This window comes from Heterodontus francisci, chromosome 18 (genome assembly GCF_036365525.1).
Source record: "Heterodontus francisci isolate sHetFra1 chromosome 18, sHetFra1.hap1, whole genome shotgun sequence".
Lineage (NCBI taxonomy): Eukaryota > Metazoa > Chordata > Chondrichthyes > Heterodontiformes > Heterodontidae > Heterodontus > Heterodontus francisci.
Genome location: NC_090388.1, coordinates 11,729,806 through 11,747,344, shown reverse-complemented (window position 1 = coordinate 11,747,344; position 17,539 = coordinate 11,729,806). Strand labels below are relative to the sequence as shown.

Here is a 17,539-nt window from a genome sequence, read left to right as displayed (position 1 = left end):
GTGAGGCAAGGGAGGAGATTGCAGGGGCTCTGACACAAATTTTCAAATCCTCTCTGACCACAGGAGAGGTGCCAGAGGACTGGAGGATAGTGAATGTGGTACCATTATTCTAGAAGGGTAGTAGGGATAAACCGGGTAATCACAGGCCAGTGAGTTTAACATCATTGGTAGGGAAACTATTGGAAAAAATTCTGAGGGACAGGATTAATCTCTACTTGGAAAGGCAGGGGTTAATCGAGGATAGTCAGCATGGCTTTTTCAGGGGGAGATCATGTCTAACAAATTTGATAGAATTTTTCGAGGTGACTAGGTGTGCAGATGAGGGTAAAGCAGTTGATGTAGTCTCCATGGACTTCAGTAAGGCATCTGATTAGGTCCCACATAGGAGATTGGTCAAGAAGGTAACAGCCCATGGGATCCAGGGCAATCTGGCAAATTGGATCCAAAATTGGCTTAGTGGCAGGAGGCAGAGGGTGATGGTCGAGGGTTGTCTTAGCGATTGGAAGCCTGTGACCAGTGGTGTACCGCAGGGATCCGTTCTGGGACCCTTGCTGTTTGCAGTGTTCATTAATGACTTAGACGTGAATATAGGAGGTATGATCAGTAAGTTCGCAGATGACACGAAAATTGGTGGTGTCGTTAATAGTGAGGAAGAAAGTCTTAGATTACAGGACGATATAGATGGGCTGGTAAGATGGGCAGAGCAGTGGCAAATAGAATTTAATCCTGAGAAGTATGAGGTGATGCATTTTGGGAAGACTAACAAGGCAAGGGAATATACAATGGAGGTAGGATCCTAGGAAGTACTGAGGGTCAGAGGGACCTTGGTGTACTTATCCATAGATCACTGAAGGCAGCAGCACAGGTAGGTAAGGTGGTTAGGAAGGCATATGGGATACTTGCCTTTATTAGCTGAGGCACAGAATATAAGAGCAGGGAGGTTATGATAGAGCTGTATAAAATGCTAGTTAGGCAACAGCTGGAGTACTGCATACAGTTCTGGGCACCACACTATAGGAAGGATGTGATTGCATTGGAGAGGGTGCAGAGGAGATTCACCAGGATGTTGCCTGGGCTGGCGCATTTCAGCTATGAAGAGAGACTGGAAAGGCTAGGGTTGTTTTCCTTAGAGCAGAGAAGGCTGAGGCAGGACCTGATTGAGGTATACAAAATTATGAGGGGCATTGATGGGATAGATAGGAAGAAACTTTTCCCCTTAGTGGAGGGGTCAAGAACCAGGGGACATAGATTTAAGGTAAGGGGAAGTAGGTTTAGAGGGGATTTGAGAAAAAAGTTTTTCACCCAGAGGGTGTATAGAATCTGGAACACACTGCCTGAAGGGGTGGTAGAGGCAGGAACCCTCACAACAGTTAAGAGGTATTTAGATGAGCACTTGAAACACCATAGCATACAAGGCTACGGGCCAAGTGCTGGAAAATGGGATGAGAATAGATAGGTGCTTGATGGCTGGCACGGACATGATGGGCCGAAGGGCCTGTTTCTGTGCTCTATAACTCTAAATTACTGCACCAGCAATTCAATCCTACCACAGCACCAATGAGAATTTGAATTCCGTTTTTAACAATTTAGAAGTAACAAATTGCAGTCAGTAAAAGTGAAATTAAGTTGTCAGATTGCCGTGAAAACCAACTGGGTCACTGATGTCATTCGGGAAAGAAACCTGCAATCCTTACCCAGTCTGGCCTATATTTGACTCCAGACCCCCGCTTAGATGACTGACTCTTAACTGCCCTCTGAAGTGACGTAGCAAGCCTCTCAGTTATCAGTGGTTCAAGCAGGCAGCCTACCACAACCACCTTCTCAGGGCAACTAGGGATGGGCAATAAAAGTTAGCCTCGAAAGCAACACCCACATCACAAAAAATGAAACAGAAAATAAAGATTCTGCTATAGGCTAAGAGGTGAGCTAATAGAGGTTTTGAAGATGTTGAGAGGTTTTGATAGAGCAGCTGGAGAAAAACTAGTTCCTCTGGCGAGTGGGTCCTGGACCAGAGGTCATAGATTCAAAATCATTGACAAGAGATCTACAGGGGGTGATGAGAATTTTTTTCACTTAGAGTTGTCAGGATCTGGAATGCAGTATCTGAAACAGTGGTGGAAGCTGATTCTACAAATAATTTTAAAAGGGAGTTGGATAGGTACTTAAGGATGAGGAAATTACAGAGTTACAGGCAAAAACCACAGCTGCACAGGCACGATGGACCAAATAGCCTCCTCTTGCGTTGTAAGTTCCTATAATTCTATACCTGTTGATATACGCCTGTTTAAAATCAGGTCTCATACTGATCGCTTGTCGGTATAGTTGGTCGGCCTCCTCCAAACGAGATTCATTTCCTCGAATCAAATTTGCGAGATTGATGTAAACGTTTAAATGATTGGGTGCAACTCGGGCTGCGTACTTCTTTCCTGGTATAACCTTTCTCACAAAAGAAAATGTGCAAAGGTTCACACTGAGCTAGATGTCAATTCTGTAGTAAGTTTTGCAAACTGCATTATATACAAATGTTGGAGTAGACATCCAATAAAAATTGCATTATTTCAATACATAGCAGTAACTTGCTCTTGAGCAGCATTTGCACACTCGCGCCTCTATGAAGCTCTCTGTCCACACAAAGGCAGGCAGACAGAAACTGGCACACGCACAGGCCTGCAGACAGAGAGAGAGAGAGAGAGAGAAACACACACATGCAAACCAATAGAGAGACACAAACAATTCGAGAGAGAGAGAGACACACACACATACACACTGGCGTGCAGACCTAGAAAGAGAGAGAGGGAGAGAGAGACACACAGGCCAAGGGAGACATGCAGACCGAGAGAGAAAGAAAGACGCAGGCATATAGACATTGAAGGACAAGCACATAGCCACACGCCGTGCAAGATGGACGCTAATGTAAGGAAATGTTCCATCTTTCTCAACAGTCATGTAAACATTTCACATAATAAAGCGAATCATCATCATCAAATATGTTCAGGACTTCTTTATTTTCTTAAGTTTAAATATGCTAACATGGATCACAAACAGGAAATAGTTTTACAATAATAAGGAAGTGGATTTGACAAATGTTACTCCATTAGGGCGGCACAGTGGCGCAGTGGTTAGCACCGCAGCCTCACAGCTCCAGCGACCCGGGTTCAATTCTGGGTACTGCCTGTGTGGAGTTTACAAGTTCTCCCTGTGTCTGTGTGGGTTTTCTCCGGGTGCTCCGGTTTCCTCCCACAAGCCAAAAGACTTGCAGGTTGGTAGGTAAATTGGCCATTATAAATTGCCCCTAGTATAGGTAGGTTATAGGGACAGGTGGGGATGTGGTAGGAATATGGGATTAGTGTAGGATTAGTATAAATGGGTGGTTGATGGTCGGCACAGACTCGATGGGCTGAAGGGCCTGTTTCAGTGCTGTATCTCTAAACTAAACTAAACATTACTCAGGAAGGGTGCCAGAGGAAAACTAGGTAATTACAGGCCTGTCAGTTTACCGTCAGTTTGGGTATGCTACCAGAGACAGAGTGACTGAGCATTTGAACAAATATAAGCTGATTAGAGACAGAAAACATGGACTTGTTAAAGATAAGTTATGTCTGACAAATCTAATAGTACTTTTTGAGTTTGTCACGAATAAGGTTGATAAGGGAGTGTCTATGAATGTTATCTATATGGACATCCCGAAGGCACTCAATAAGGTCCCATGCATAAAAGCGACAAAAATGAGAGAACATGGAATTGGAGGCAGCCTGTTGACTAGGGTTGGAAATTGGTTGAAGACAAAGAGTGAGGATTAAGGGTATGCACTCTGATTGGCGGGATGTGACAAATGGTGTTCCCCAGGATTTGTTATGGGCCTGAATTCATCACCATATTCATCAATGACTTGTTTTTTTTTATTTGTTCATGGGATGTGGGCATCGCTGGCTTGGCTAGCATTTATTGCCCATCCCTAATGGCCCTTGAGAAGGTGGTGGTGAGCTGCTTTCTTGAACCGCTGCAGTCCATGTGGAGTAGGTACACCCACAGTGCTGTTAAGAAGGGAGTTCCAGGATTTTGACCCAGTGACGGTAAAGGAATGGTGAGGCTTGGACAGGAACTTGCAGGTGGTGATGTTCCTAAGCATCTAGCTGCCCTTGTCCTTCGAGTTGGTAGAGGTCGCAGGTTTGGAAGGTGCTGTCCAAGGAGCCTTGCTGCAGTGCATCTTATAGAAGGTACACACTGCTGCAACTCTGCATTGGCGGTGGAAGGAGTGAATGTTTGTTGGTGGGGTGCCAATCAAGCGAGCTGCTTTGTCCTGGACAGTGTCGAGTTTCTTGAGTGTTGCTGGAGCTGCACCCATCCAGGCAAGTGGAGAGGATTCCATCACACTCCTGACTTGTGCCTTGTAGATGGTGGACAGGCTTTGAGGAGTCAGCAGGTGAGTTACTTGCCGCAGGTTTCCTAGCCTCTAACCTGCTCTTGTAGCCACGGTATTTATATGACTACTCCAGTCCAGTTTCTAGTCAATGGTAACCCCCAGAATGTTGATAGTGGGGAATTCAGTGATGGCAATGCCATTGAATGTCATGGGGAGATGGTCATTGCCTGGCACTTAAGTAGCAAGTAACATTCGCGCCACACATCAGCCCAAGCCAGGATATTGTCCAGGTCTTGCTGCACTTCTACACGGACTGCTTCCGTATCGAAGGAGTCACGAATGGTGCTGAACATTTTGCAATCATCAGCGAACATCCCCACTTCTCACCTTATGAATGAAGGAAGGTCATTGATGAAGCAGCTGAAGGTGGTTGGGCCTAGGACACTGCCCTGAGGAACTCCTGCAGTGATGTCCTGGTGCTGAGATGACTGACCTACAACAACCACAACCATCTTCCTTTGCACTAGGTACAACTCCAACCAGTGGAGTTTTTCCCGATTACCATTGACTCCAGTTTTGTTAGGGTCCATTGATGTCATACTCGGTCAAATGAAGGATGAAGGAATAGTGAGTTGTACAACCAAGTTTGCTGACAACACTAAATTGGGAGGGACAGTAAGGAGTGCAGATGGCAGCAGAATGTTGCAACGGGATATAGATAGATCAGGTAACTATAGCGAATGGAGTTCAATGTGGGTATGTGTGAATGAGATCACCCAATTTGGACACTAGAATGACAAATCTGAGTATTTTCAAAATAGTGAGAAACTAGGAACTACAGAGAAGCAGAGAGATTTGACAGCCCAAGTCTATGTCACTAAAAGCTAATAGATACAAAATGTAATGAAAAAGGCGAATGGAATGTTGGCCTTTATTTCAAGCGGGCTGGAATACAAGAAGGGTGAAAGTTATGCTTCAGTATACAGTCTTAGTCAGACCCCATCTGGAGTACTGCAATCTATTTTGGGCACTGCATCTGGAAAATATACTGGCATTGGAAGGGGTACGGTGTCGTTGCAGCCAGAATGATTCACAGGTTTAGAAGATTAACTTAGTTTGTACTGCCTTGAATATAGGAGATTAAGGACTGAACTAATCTAGGTGATTTAAATGTTTAGAAGAATTTGATGGGTAGGTACAAAGAAACTATTTCCTATGGTCAGAAAATCAAGAATAAGAGGACATTATGTCAAAATCAGTGCCTGGCCATTCAAGAGTAAAATAAGGAAGTACTTTTTCCACACAAAGGGTGGCAGAAATTTGGAATTCTATGTTCCAAAAAGCTGGGGATGCTGGGACCAATTACAGCTGGAAGATTGAGGTAGATTTTTGTTAGGGTGAGGACATCAGGGATAAGGAGCAAAGGCGGGAAAATGGAGTTGCGGTGTCGGTCAGCTATAATCTAATTGAATGGCAGAGCAGGCCATAGAGGGCTGAATGGCCTACTCTTGTTCCTAATGTTCCAAGAAAGATCATTTTACAGAGGTTTTGTTAAGTCCCGATTATTAAGCAGACTTTTTACAATTAACTATTGCTCAGCCAATTGTGTGAAAATCAAAAGCAACAAGTTGAACTTCTGACAGCCCTCACACTTCTGAACTGAGTTACATAATTACAAGACCCTGCAGTATCAGCCTGGAGTGACCAGAATAACTGTACCTTTTATTCCTGAATATAGTGAATATCGAAATAAAATTACTATTTGTATTAACAAATCAATTTGACAGAAGACTTCCTTGATCTTGTAAAGTCTCCGCATACCTGTGGCATGAGCGATTTTGCTAGCATGTAGGCATCTTCTGCTTCTTTGGTTTTGTTCAGGTTTTTATAGGTTCTTCCAACATTCATATGGGCACCAATATCATCTTTGCAACAAGAATGTGAAATAATAAAACACACCACATTGCATTAGCAAAACTAATTCAATGTTATACTGTCTTTACACTTATCCAACCTGAAATGCTTCAAAAATATGGCCCAGATGTCTCACAGGCTTCTTTTTTCAAGGGACCCTAATGCACCTTTGAGGTTCCAACAATTCTGAATACTTCAGCAATATTGCCATTCTAAAGGCACCAGCCCTGAAATATGAGTAACATTATGAGCGATGGCCTGAGACAGTCCAGCTTACAAAGTAATAGATCAGGAAACAGAAAAACAACTAGGCTTAAATATAGCAATGTGCAATGAAGGAACGCCCTTGGCCGACATTGTATTTATAGTGAATTTGGGACCAGTTTCAGATCATTTATTAATACAGGATGGTAAAGAAAAAAAAATCACATGGTTGCCTATTAGGTTTCACCAGACAATTTACTTGCCAACGTTTTATATTTCACCTTAACTCCTCAAATGATTTTACTTCTTGCATTTTTGAATATTTATTTGACTTCCTATTAGCATATCTGAGATCAGATTTGTTCCAATACATAAATTTGTTCATTCTTTTTGGTCTGGTTTGGTTTTGTCCTACAAACCTTTACTCATGGCCTCTACACAAGCATCGAGTTAGATTTTGCATTACGTGTTGTAGCAAAGCACAAAATGACACTCACACATGTTTGTAATGTGCAAGTATGCACTTTACGGGCCATGTGTTCAATCAGCACAGCCAACATCAACTTAGGTTGTACAAGATCCAAGCTTCCATTTCCTATCTCAAGTCAACAATCACCAGAAGGGATACGCCCATGTGAAGCTGCACAAGTATTTTACAACTTAATTGAGACTGTGTTACCTGGTTGAACCCTTGTGGCTTGAATGAAGTACTTCAAAGCTTTTCCATAGTTGTGCTCATTTTCCAAAGCATGTCCCACATTGTTCCAAAGTTTCGCATTGTTTTTATTGACCTTTAAATTTTTTTAAAATTGCGCAGTTTTAGTCTTACAGCAGAACAGCCAAAGAATGCCAAATCCCTGTACATCTGCATTAAAAGCAGAACAGCAAACTATTTATATTACAAGTATCGACTCCTTTTGGCCAAATATCCCACAAACATGAGGCCCAAATAATAGTGAATAGTCAAAACACACAAATGACAGCAAAGGTTAACATTCACAACTGGACATTGAATCTCTGAAGACTACAATGACGTTTTGTATCAAAATTCATTGATCATAGAATGATAGAGTGCAGGAGACTGCTATTCAGTCCATTGTGCCTATGCTGGCTCTTTGATACAGCTATCCCATTCGTCCCACTCTCTTGCTCTTTCCATGTAGACCTGTAGGTGTTTTCCCTTCAAGTATCCAATTCTCTTTTGAATGTTACAATTGAATCTTTTAACACCCTTTCAGGCAGTGCATTCCAGATCACAAAAGACCACTGTGTTAAAAACAGGTTTCCTTACGTCACCTCTGGCCCTTTTTGCCTGCCACTGGAAACACAGTTTCTCTTTATTTACTCTATCAAAACTAGTCATGATTTTGACCATCTCTATCAAATCCCCTCTTAACCTTCTCTGCTCTAAGGAGAACAACCGCAGCTTCTCGACAGAATTGAAATCCCTGATGCCCATCTGGTAAATCTCCTCTGTACCCTGTCGAAGGCCTTGACATCCTTCCTAAAATGTGGTGCTAAAAATTGAACATAATGCTCCAGCTGAGGTTAGAACGTAGAACATAGAACAGTACAGCACAGTACAGGCCCTTCGGCCCACGATGTTGTGCCGAACCTATTAACCTACTCTAAGATCAAACTAACTACCTACCCTTCATTCTACTATCATCCATGTACCTATCCAAGATTCGCTTAAATGCCCCTAATGTATCTGCTTCTACTACCACCGCTGCCAGCGCATTCCACGCACCCACCACTCTCTGTGTAAAGAACCTACCTCTGACATCTCCCCGAAACCTTCCTCCAATCACCTTAAAATTATGCCCCCTGGTGATAGCCCTTTGTACCCTGGGAAAAAGTCTCTGACTATCCACTCTATCTATGCCTCTCATCATCTTGTACCCCTCTATCAAATCACTTCTCATCCTTCTTCGCTCCAATGAGAAAAGCCCTAGCTCCCTCAATCTTTCTTCGTAGGACATGCCCTCCAGTCCAGGAAGCATCCTGGTAAATCTCCTCTGCACCCTCTCTAAAGCTTCCACATCCTTCCTATAATAAGGCGACCAGAACTGAACACAATATTCCAAGTGTGCTCGAACCAGGGCCTCATAGAGCTGCAGCATAACCTCGCGGCTCTTAAACTCAATCCCCCTGTTAATGAAAGCCAATGCACCATACGCCTTCTTAACAACCCTATCAACTTGGGTGGCAACTTTGAGCGATCTATGGACATGGACCCCAAGATCCCTCTGTTCCTCCACACTACCAAGAATCCTGTCTTTAAGCCTGTATTCCGCATTCAAATTCGACCTTCCAAAGTGAATCACTTCACACTTTTCCAGGTTGAACTCCATCTGCCACTTCTCAGCCCAGCTCTGCATCCTGTCAATGTCCCGTTGCAACCTACAACAGCCTTCCACACTATCCACAACTCCAGCAACCTTCGTGTCATCGGCAAACTTGCTAACCCAGCCTTCCACTTCCTCAACCAAGTCATTTATAAAAATCACAAAGAGCAGAGGTCCCAGAACAGATCCTTGTGGAACACCACTGGTCACCGAGCTCCATGCTGAATACTTTCCATCTACTACCACCCTCTGACTTCTGTGGGCCAGCCAATTTTGTATCCAGACAGCCAACTTTCCCTGAATCCCATGCCTCCTTACTTTCTGAATGAGCCTACCATGGGGAACCTTATCAAACGCCTTGCTAAAATCCATATACACCACATCCACTGCTCTTCCTTCATCAATGTGTTTTGTCACATCTTCAAAGAATTCAATAAGGCTTGTGAGGCATGACCTGCCCCTCACAAAGCCATGCTGACTGTCTCTAATCAAACCATGCTTTTCCAAATAATCATAAATCCTGTCTCTCAGAATCCTCTCCAATAATTTGCCCACTACCGACGTAAGACTGACTGGTCTATAATTCCCAGGGTTATCCCTATTCCCTTTCTTGAACAAGGGAACAACATTTGCCATCCTCCAATCATCCGGTACTACTCCAGTGGACAGTGAAGACGCAAAGATCATCGCCAAAGGCGCAGCAATCTCTTCCCTCGCTTCCCGTAATATCCTTGGGTATGTCCCGTCTGGCCCCGGGGACTTATCTGTCCTCATATCATTCAAAATTTCCAGCACATTTATTTTTTATTTAGAGATACAGCACTGAAACAGGCCCTTCGGCCCACCGAGTCTGTGCCGACCATCAACCACCCATTTATACTAATCCTACACTAATTCCATATTCCTACCACATCCCCACCTGTCCCTATATTCCCCTACCACCTACCTATACTAGGGGCAATTTATAATGGCCAATTTACCTATCAACCTGCAAGTCTTTGGCATGTGGGAGGAAACCGGAGCACCCGGAGGAAACCCACGCGGACACAGGGAGAACTTGCAAACTCCACACATCCTCCCTCTTAACCTCTACCTGTTCGAGCATATCAGCCTGTTCCACGCTGTCCTCACAAACGACCAGGTCCCTCTCACTAGTGAATACTGAAGCAAAGTATTCATTTAGGACCTCCCCTACATCCTCCGACTCCAGGCACAAGTTCCCTCCACTATCCCTGATCGGCCCTACCCTCACTCTGGCCATCCTCTAGTTCCTCACATAAGTGTAGAACGCCTTGGGATTTTCCTTAATCCTACCCGCCAAGACTTTTTCATGCCCCCTTCTAGCTCTCCTAAGTCCATTCTTCAGTTCCTTCCTGGCTACCTTGTAACCCTCTGGAGCCCTGTCTGATCCTTGCTTCCTCAACCTTAAGTAAGCTTCCTTCTTCCTCTTGACTAGCTGATCCACATCTCTTGTCATCCAAGGTTCCTTCACCCTACCATCCCTTCCCTGCCTCATCGGGACAAACCTATCCAGCAGTCGCAGCAAGTGCTCCCTAAACAACCTCCACATTTCTGTCGTGCATTTCCCTGAGAACATCTGTTCACAACTTATGCTCCCCAGTTCCTGCCTAATAGCATTGTAATTCCCCCTCCCACAATTAAATATTTTCCCATCCCGTCTGCTCCTGTCCCTCTCCATGACTATAGTAAAGGTCAGGGAGTTGTGATCACTATCACCGAAATGCTCTCCCACCGAGAGATCTGCCACCTGGCCTGGTTCGTTGCCAAGCACCAAGTCCAACATAGCCTCCCCTCTAGTCGGCCTATCTACATATTGAGTCAGGAAACCTTCCTGGACACACCTGACAAAAACTACTCCATCCAAACTATTTGCACTAAGGAGGTTCCAATCAATATTAGGGAAGTTGAAGTCACCCATGACAACAACCCTGTTACTTCTGCACCTTTCCAAAATCTGCCTCCCAATCTGTTCCTCCATGTCTCTGTTGCTATTGGGAGGTCTATAGAAAACTCCCAACAAAGTGATTGCTCCTTTCCTGTTTCTGACTTGCACCCAAAATGACTCAGTGGACAAACCCTCCTCGACGACCTCCCTTTCTGCAGCTGTGATACTATCCCTGATTAACAATACCACTCCCCCACCTCTTTTACCTCCCTCCCTATTCCTTTTGAAACATCTAAACCCCAGAATATCCAGCATCCATTCCTGCCCCTGTGATATCCACGTCTCCGTAATGGCCACAACATCGCAGCTCCAAGTACTGATCCACGCTCTAAGTTCATCACCCTTATTCCTGACACTTCTTGCGTTAAAATAGACACACTTCAACCCATCATACTGGCTGCAACTTTGTCCTGTCAACTGTCTAACCTTCCTCACAGACTCTCTGCACTCGGTATCTGCCTGTTCAACCGCTACCCCATCCACTGATCCGTGGCTCCGGTTCCCATCCCCCTGCCAAACTAGTATAAACCCTCCCGAAGAGCTCAGGCAAACCTCCCGCCCAGGATATTGGTGCCCCTCCAGTTCAGATGCAACCCGTCCTTCTTGTACAGGTCCCACCTTCCCCAGAAGGTATCCCAATGATCCACATATCTGAATCCCTCCCTCCTACACCAGTTCTGCAGCCACGTGTTCAGCTGCACTCGCTCCCTGTTTCTAGCCTCACTAGCACGTGGCACCGGTAACAATCCTGAGATTACTACTCTGCTCGTCCTGCCTTTCAGCTTCCAACCTAACTCCCTATATTCGCTTTTCAGGTCCTCATCCCTTTTCCTAACTATGTCATTGGTACCGATATGTACCACGACCTCTGGCTGCTCCCCCTCCCCCTTAAGAATCCTGTTGACTCGATCCGAGACATCCCTGACCCTGGCACCCGGGAGGCAACATACCATCCGGGAGTCTCGTTCGCGACCACAGAATCTCCTGTCTGTTCCGCTAACCATTGAATCTCCTCTCACTATCGCTCTCCTATTCTCCCCCCTTCCCTTCTGAGCCACTGAGCCAGGCTCAGTGCCAGAGACCTGGCCGCTGTGGCTTTCCTCTGGTAGGTCCCACCCCCCCCCCCAACCATATCCAAAACGGTATACGTATTATTGAGGGGAACGGCCACAGGGGATCCCTGCACTGTGCGCCTATTCCCTTTCCCTCCCCTGATGGTCACCCAGCTACCTTTATCCTGTAACTTATGTTGAACCAGTGCTTTATAAAGGTTTGGCATAACTTTTCTTTTCTACTCTATGCCTTTATTAACAAAGCCAAGGGTCCCATATGTTTTTTTTTTATAGCCTTCTCAACTTGCCCTGCCAGAATTTGCATACATACAAAATAAAGATTAAAATAGGTTTTCCATGTAACTTTTTCAATAGAAATTGGCTGCATCTTAGTTTATACCTAATTCCAATTTGTCATGTTTATCTTGTCAGGCAAGCCCCCACCTGCCAAGAATGAGGAAAATTAATTTCGCCACACGAACACTGTTTTGTAAAAAAGAACTTGCTCTAAAAAACAATTGGAGACTTTGGCTCGAGAGAGACATTAGCATATCAACAGACAGTACTTCAAAGGACAAAGGGACTATTTCCTGCTCCAATTTAATCCACAATGGACTTTTGATTACCCGACGTTGATGCATTCCAGGTTAATGTCTAAGGTGGTCAAATACAAAAACAGACATGGTCAGACCAGTTTAGTCACATGACTGGCTGACTGTTGGAATATTTTGAATTTGAACTGGCCACAGGGTTAAAACTCAGAAAGCTGTTTAGCTCCTGGACTGAGAACATCTCTCTCCTGTCTGCTCTCATCTCGCTCTCACCAGCTTCAGAAACCACTGAAGACACATGAGCTCCAAGAGAGAAAGGTCTCCTACAATGAACAAGGTTTAAGAAGAATTCTGGGCCTCAACAAAAAGCCTTCTCAACTTGTCCTGCCAGAATTTGCATACATACAAAATAAAGATTAAAATAGGTTTTCCATGTAACTTTTTCAACGAGAGTGACTGCCCTTGACATCGAGGCAGCATTTGACTGACTATAGCATCAAGGAGCCCTAGCAAAACTGAGGTCAATGGGAATCGGGGGAAAACCCTCCTCTGGTTGGAGTCATACCTGCTCAGCAATGCTCAGTTTGGGTTCTGCCAGAGCTACTCAGCTCTTGACCTTTTTAGAGCCTTGGTTCAAAAATGGACAAAAGAGCTGGACTCAAGACATGAGGTGAGAGTGACTTGACATCAAAGTAGCATTTGACCAAGTATGGCATTAAGGAGCCCGAGCAAAACCGGAGTCAATGGGAATCGGGGAAAACTCTCCGCTAGTTGGAGTTGCAACTGGCGTAAAGGAAGATTGTTGTTGTTTTTGGAGGTCAATCATCTGAGCTCCAGGACATCACTGCAGGAGTTCCTCAGGGTAGTGTCCTAGGCCCAACCATCCTCAGCTGCTTCATCAATGACCTTCCTTCAATCATAAGGTCAGAAGTGGGGATGTTCGCTGATGATTGCACAATGTTCAGCACCATTCGCAACTCCTCAGATACTGAAGCAGTCCATGTAGAAATGCAGCAAGACTTGGACAATATCCAGGCTTGGGCTGATAAGTGGCAAGTAACATTCGCGCCACACAAGTGCCAGGCAATGACCATCTCCAACAAGAGAGAATCAACCATCTCCCCTTGACATCCAATGGCATTACCATCGCTGAATCCCCACAATCAACATCCTAGGGGCTACCATTGACCAGAAACTGAACTGGAGTAGCCATATAAATACCGTGGCTACAAGAGCAGGTTAGAGGCTAGGAATCCTGCGGCAAGTAACTCATATACTCCTGACTCACCAAAGCCTGTCCACCATCTACAAGGCACAAGTCAGGAGTGCGATGGAAGACTCTCCATTTGCCTGGATGAGTGCAGCTCCAACAACACTCAAGAAGCTCGACACCATCCAGGACAAAGCAGCCCCCTTGATTGGCACCCCATCTACAAACATTCACTCCCTCCACCATCGAAGCACAGTGGCAGCAGTGTGTACCATCTACAAGATGCACTGCAGCAATGCACCAAGGCTCCTTAGACAGCACCTTCCAAACCCGCGACCTCTACCACCTAGAAGGACAAGGGCAGCAAATGCATGGGAACACCACCACCTGCAAGTTCACCTCCAAGTCACACATCATCCTGACTTGGAACTATATCGCCGTTCCTTCACTGTCGCTGGGTCAAAATCCTGGAACTCCCTTCCTAACAGCACTGTGGGTGTACCTACCACACATGGACTGCAGCGGTTCAAGAAGGCAGCTCACCACCACCTTCTCAAGGGCAATAAATGCTGGCCTGGCCAGTGAAGCCCACATCCCATGAATGAAAAAAAAATGAAAAGCCAGACTACCTACAATCAAGGACCCTACAGCGAGCTCAAAGCACAGTAAAAAAAAAAAAACCCTCTTCTGAGATTGCCTCAAACCTCTCCACTTTATTTTCTCTTCTCTTTTCTGTCTCTATTTGCATGTGTGTATCGTGTATGGCATGCTAGCGTGGGGCAAAGCGTGTATCTGTAGGTGTTAAACCGAATTAGAGTTTAAGATTAAAGTTTAATAAATTTCACCTCTTCTTTAAACCTGGTGCGCTCACTTCTTTGCCTTATAATTGGAAGAGGGGAGTTCAAAACACTGTGTTTAAAAATCAAACCCTGTTACAATAAGATGACGTGAAGACAGTAAAAGACCCCTCGATACCTTTCTCATCTGGTCGTAACAAGCTCCAGTGGAATTTTAAAAACAATGCTCGTTGAAAGGAGAGACCTTTAAGAGTCAATTAAAAAACATCCCAACAACTTTGAAAAAATACACAAGCTAACTGAAAAATGCACTCAATCTTCTGGACCCAAGCAAAAAATCCCCTCCCTTTTCCAACCAAAATCTCATCATACCTTCAGACCAGACATGAATAGGGTGTACTCAGATTCCCAATCCCAATTTCTGTAAATTGTTTTACTGGTATGGGCAACAAGTAGAATCGCCAAACCAATCCACGAAAGCTTCTTTAGGTTCCTAAAAAAAAGACGTTAAGAAAATAGGTCATTGAACTGGCAAAATACATAATGCAGCCTTTTTAATTAGCATTGTATACAGCTGAATAGAACTCCAGTCAAATCAGTTGTTGAAGCAAAAAAAACTTAATACTGACCTCAAGTTGCTTATAGCAACGTAAAGTCAGCAAGGTTCCTTTCGGATAAGAAATTAAACCAAGGCCCCGTCTGTCCTTTCACGTGACTGTAAACGATTCCATGGCACTATTCTGAAGAGCAGCAGAGTTCTCTTCTGTGTCCTAGCCAATATATATTCATCAACCAACCACACTAAAAAAAGACTATCTGATCATAGTCTCATTGATGCTCGTGGGAATTTTCTGTGCACAATCTGGTTGCCACATTTCCAACATTACGATATTTCAAAAGTACCTCATTGGCGGGAAAGTACTCCTGAAATCATGAAAGGTGCTATATAAATGCAAGTTCTTTCTTTTTACTGCACAGGACTTTTGGTGCTGGCAGAGCTCTCCTCCCAGTATCCAAATGTCAGTAACTTCTGAAGTCATTGCAAAACAATGCCTCAAGATAATCTCAGTGCTTGCCAAAATGCGATGAACCGTCAAACCAATGACTCATTGCCCAGAAGTACCAGTTTTTGAGGAATGAAAATTACCTAAATTTGACATAAATTATCTGATCATGTCTTTGAACCTCACTTCACAAAGTATTGTGCACAGCAAGGATTCGCAAACAGCAGTGACACAAATGATCAGTTAATCTATTTTTGATGGTTTTGGGTGAGGGAGGTATATTGGCCAGGACACTGCTGCTTTTTCTCAAATAGTGCTGTGGAACCTGAACCAGGAGAACAAAAAGACAAGAGCTTAAAGTCTGATGAAGCATCATTGACCCAAAATGTTAACTGTTTCGCTCTTCCCAGATACTGCCAGACCTGCTAAGTATTGGCACCATTTTCTGTTTTTATTTAAACGTTTAATGTCAGCTCTCCCAGAATTGCAGCACTCCCTCAGCACTGCACTGAATTGGCAATCTATATTGTGTTTGTCTTAAAGTTGCACTTGAACCCACAACCTTCTGAATCAGAGGCAACAGTGCTACCAACTGTGCCAAACTGAGTTTTTAAATATACAATTAATTTCAGCGCAGATGTGCTACTTTTAAGCATGATACTGCATGGAAGAAATATTATTGCTTCAAAATGTTAAAATCAGTGCACACAGAAACAGGTCACAGGAGTCTTTCATTACATTTGGACTACACAGTTGAGGCGAATAGCATTTAAGGGGGAAGCTCGAATAATACGAGGGAGAAAAAAAAAAGGATATGCTGATGGGGTTAGAGGAAGTAAGGTGGGAGGAGGCTCGTGTGAAGCATAGACATCAATATGGACCAGTTGGGCCAAACGGCCTGTGTCTGTGTTGTAAGTGCCATGTCATTTTATGTAATCCAAAAGTTCAAAAGTACATATTAAAAAATTGGTAAAACTTATAATCAAAGCAAATAAACTAACTTGGTGCATAATGAAGTTTTCTACCTGACATCCACGAGGTAGCAACATCACCACAAAGACTAGCAGGACAAGGAGAAGGCTCATCACCACCTTTTCAGGGCAACTACGGAAGGGCAATCAATAGGGCTCCAATACTGAATTTAAGACATTGACCGGAACTTTACGGTGGGTGGATGGGAGCCAGCCTCCAACATAAAAGTCGGTGGCAAACCCACTTCCGCCTCACCTGGGAATCCGCTCCATATTTTACGGGTCCCCAGGCTTTAATTGCTCTGAGGGGTCTTCCACCCGCTTGAGGGAGGACGTCCTGCCTCTTTGAGCTGCCAGCCAATCAGCGGGCCGGCAGCTCTTAGTCCCAGCAGCACCACCGGGAGTGGTGGCCACTGCTGGGACTACAGCCCAGCGTCCAGAAAAGATGTCGGGGAGCCGGGAGGAAAGGTAAGTTTTGGTTGCCTTGCCAAGGGTAATCGGTCGGGTCCCGGTGAGGCAAGGGTGGTCGTTCGGGGGGAAGTGGGGAAGATTGGGTCTTGGGAGTGGTTGGGGTAGCGGGGGCGGCCCTCCATTGGGCACCCTGTGCCCAATGAGCAGGGACCCCCTCCCCCCGCGAGACGATCCGAGGCTGCTTGCTTTTCCCAGGTCGCCTTTCCCGGCTCCAGGATGCCCGCTTGCCACGAGTAAAATCTTGATTGGCTTGGGACAGTTGGACCTTTTTTTGTCTTCCCCCACCCCCCCCCCCCCCCCCCCTACATAAAGGGGGTCGGAGGCGAGAGTGGGTCAGGAAAGCCTCCTGGAGCCTCCTGCTATATTTTAGGCCACCCCCTGCCACCATCCGGCTCGTTGGGGTGGCATAAAATTCCGGCCATTGGCTCAAGTGTTGCTCATTTATCACAAAGTTAATGAGCAGTGCAAACCCAAAGTCACTGGATTCTAAGATTGTTAGGTCTTTAAGTTAGAGAAACTAGGACAGAGAATTAAAAAAAAACTTGTGCTCTTTCAAAATGTGAACTTAAGTATGAGTCACAATTGCTTACATGACTGCTTTATAGGTATCTAACCAATATACACAGACACGGTCTTGTATTTATTCAACTGAACATGAAAACCTGTTGTTCAGCAAATGGTTTCTAAA

General features: G+C 44.8%; 2 protein-coding genes across 4 annotated transcripts in view; one reads left to right on the top strand and one right to left on the bottom strand.

Moving 5' to 3' along the window:
* cep290 (centrosomal protein 290) overlaps positions 1-17,539 on the top strand; it is a 249,852-nt gene that overhangs the window by 34,507 nt on the left and 197,806 nt on the right. The window lies entirely within an intron of this gene.
* tmtc3 (transmembrane O-mannosyltransferase targeting cadherins 3) overlaps positions 1-17,539 on the bottom strand; it is a 73,947-nt gene that overhangs the window by 6,206 nt on the left and 50,202 nt on the right. For both annotated transcript variants that reach the window (XM_068050265.1, XM_068050266.1), the window contains exons 9-12: positions 14,778-14,898; positions 7,161-7,272; positions 6,185-6,288; positions 2,267-2,436 (exon numbers count right to left, since the gene is read on the bottom strand). In XM_068050265.1, the coding sequence (XP_067906366.1) occupies positions 2,267-2,436; positions 6,185-6,288; positions 7,161-7,272; positions 14,778-14,898 (507 nt within the window). The remainder of the gene's footprint in view (positions 1-2,266; positions 2,437-6,184; positions 6,289-7,160; positions 7,273-14,777; positions 14,899-17,539) is intronic.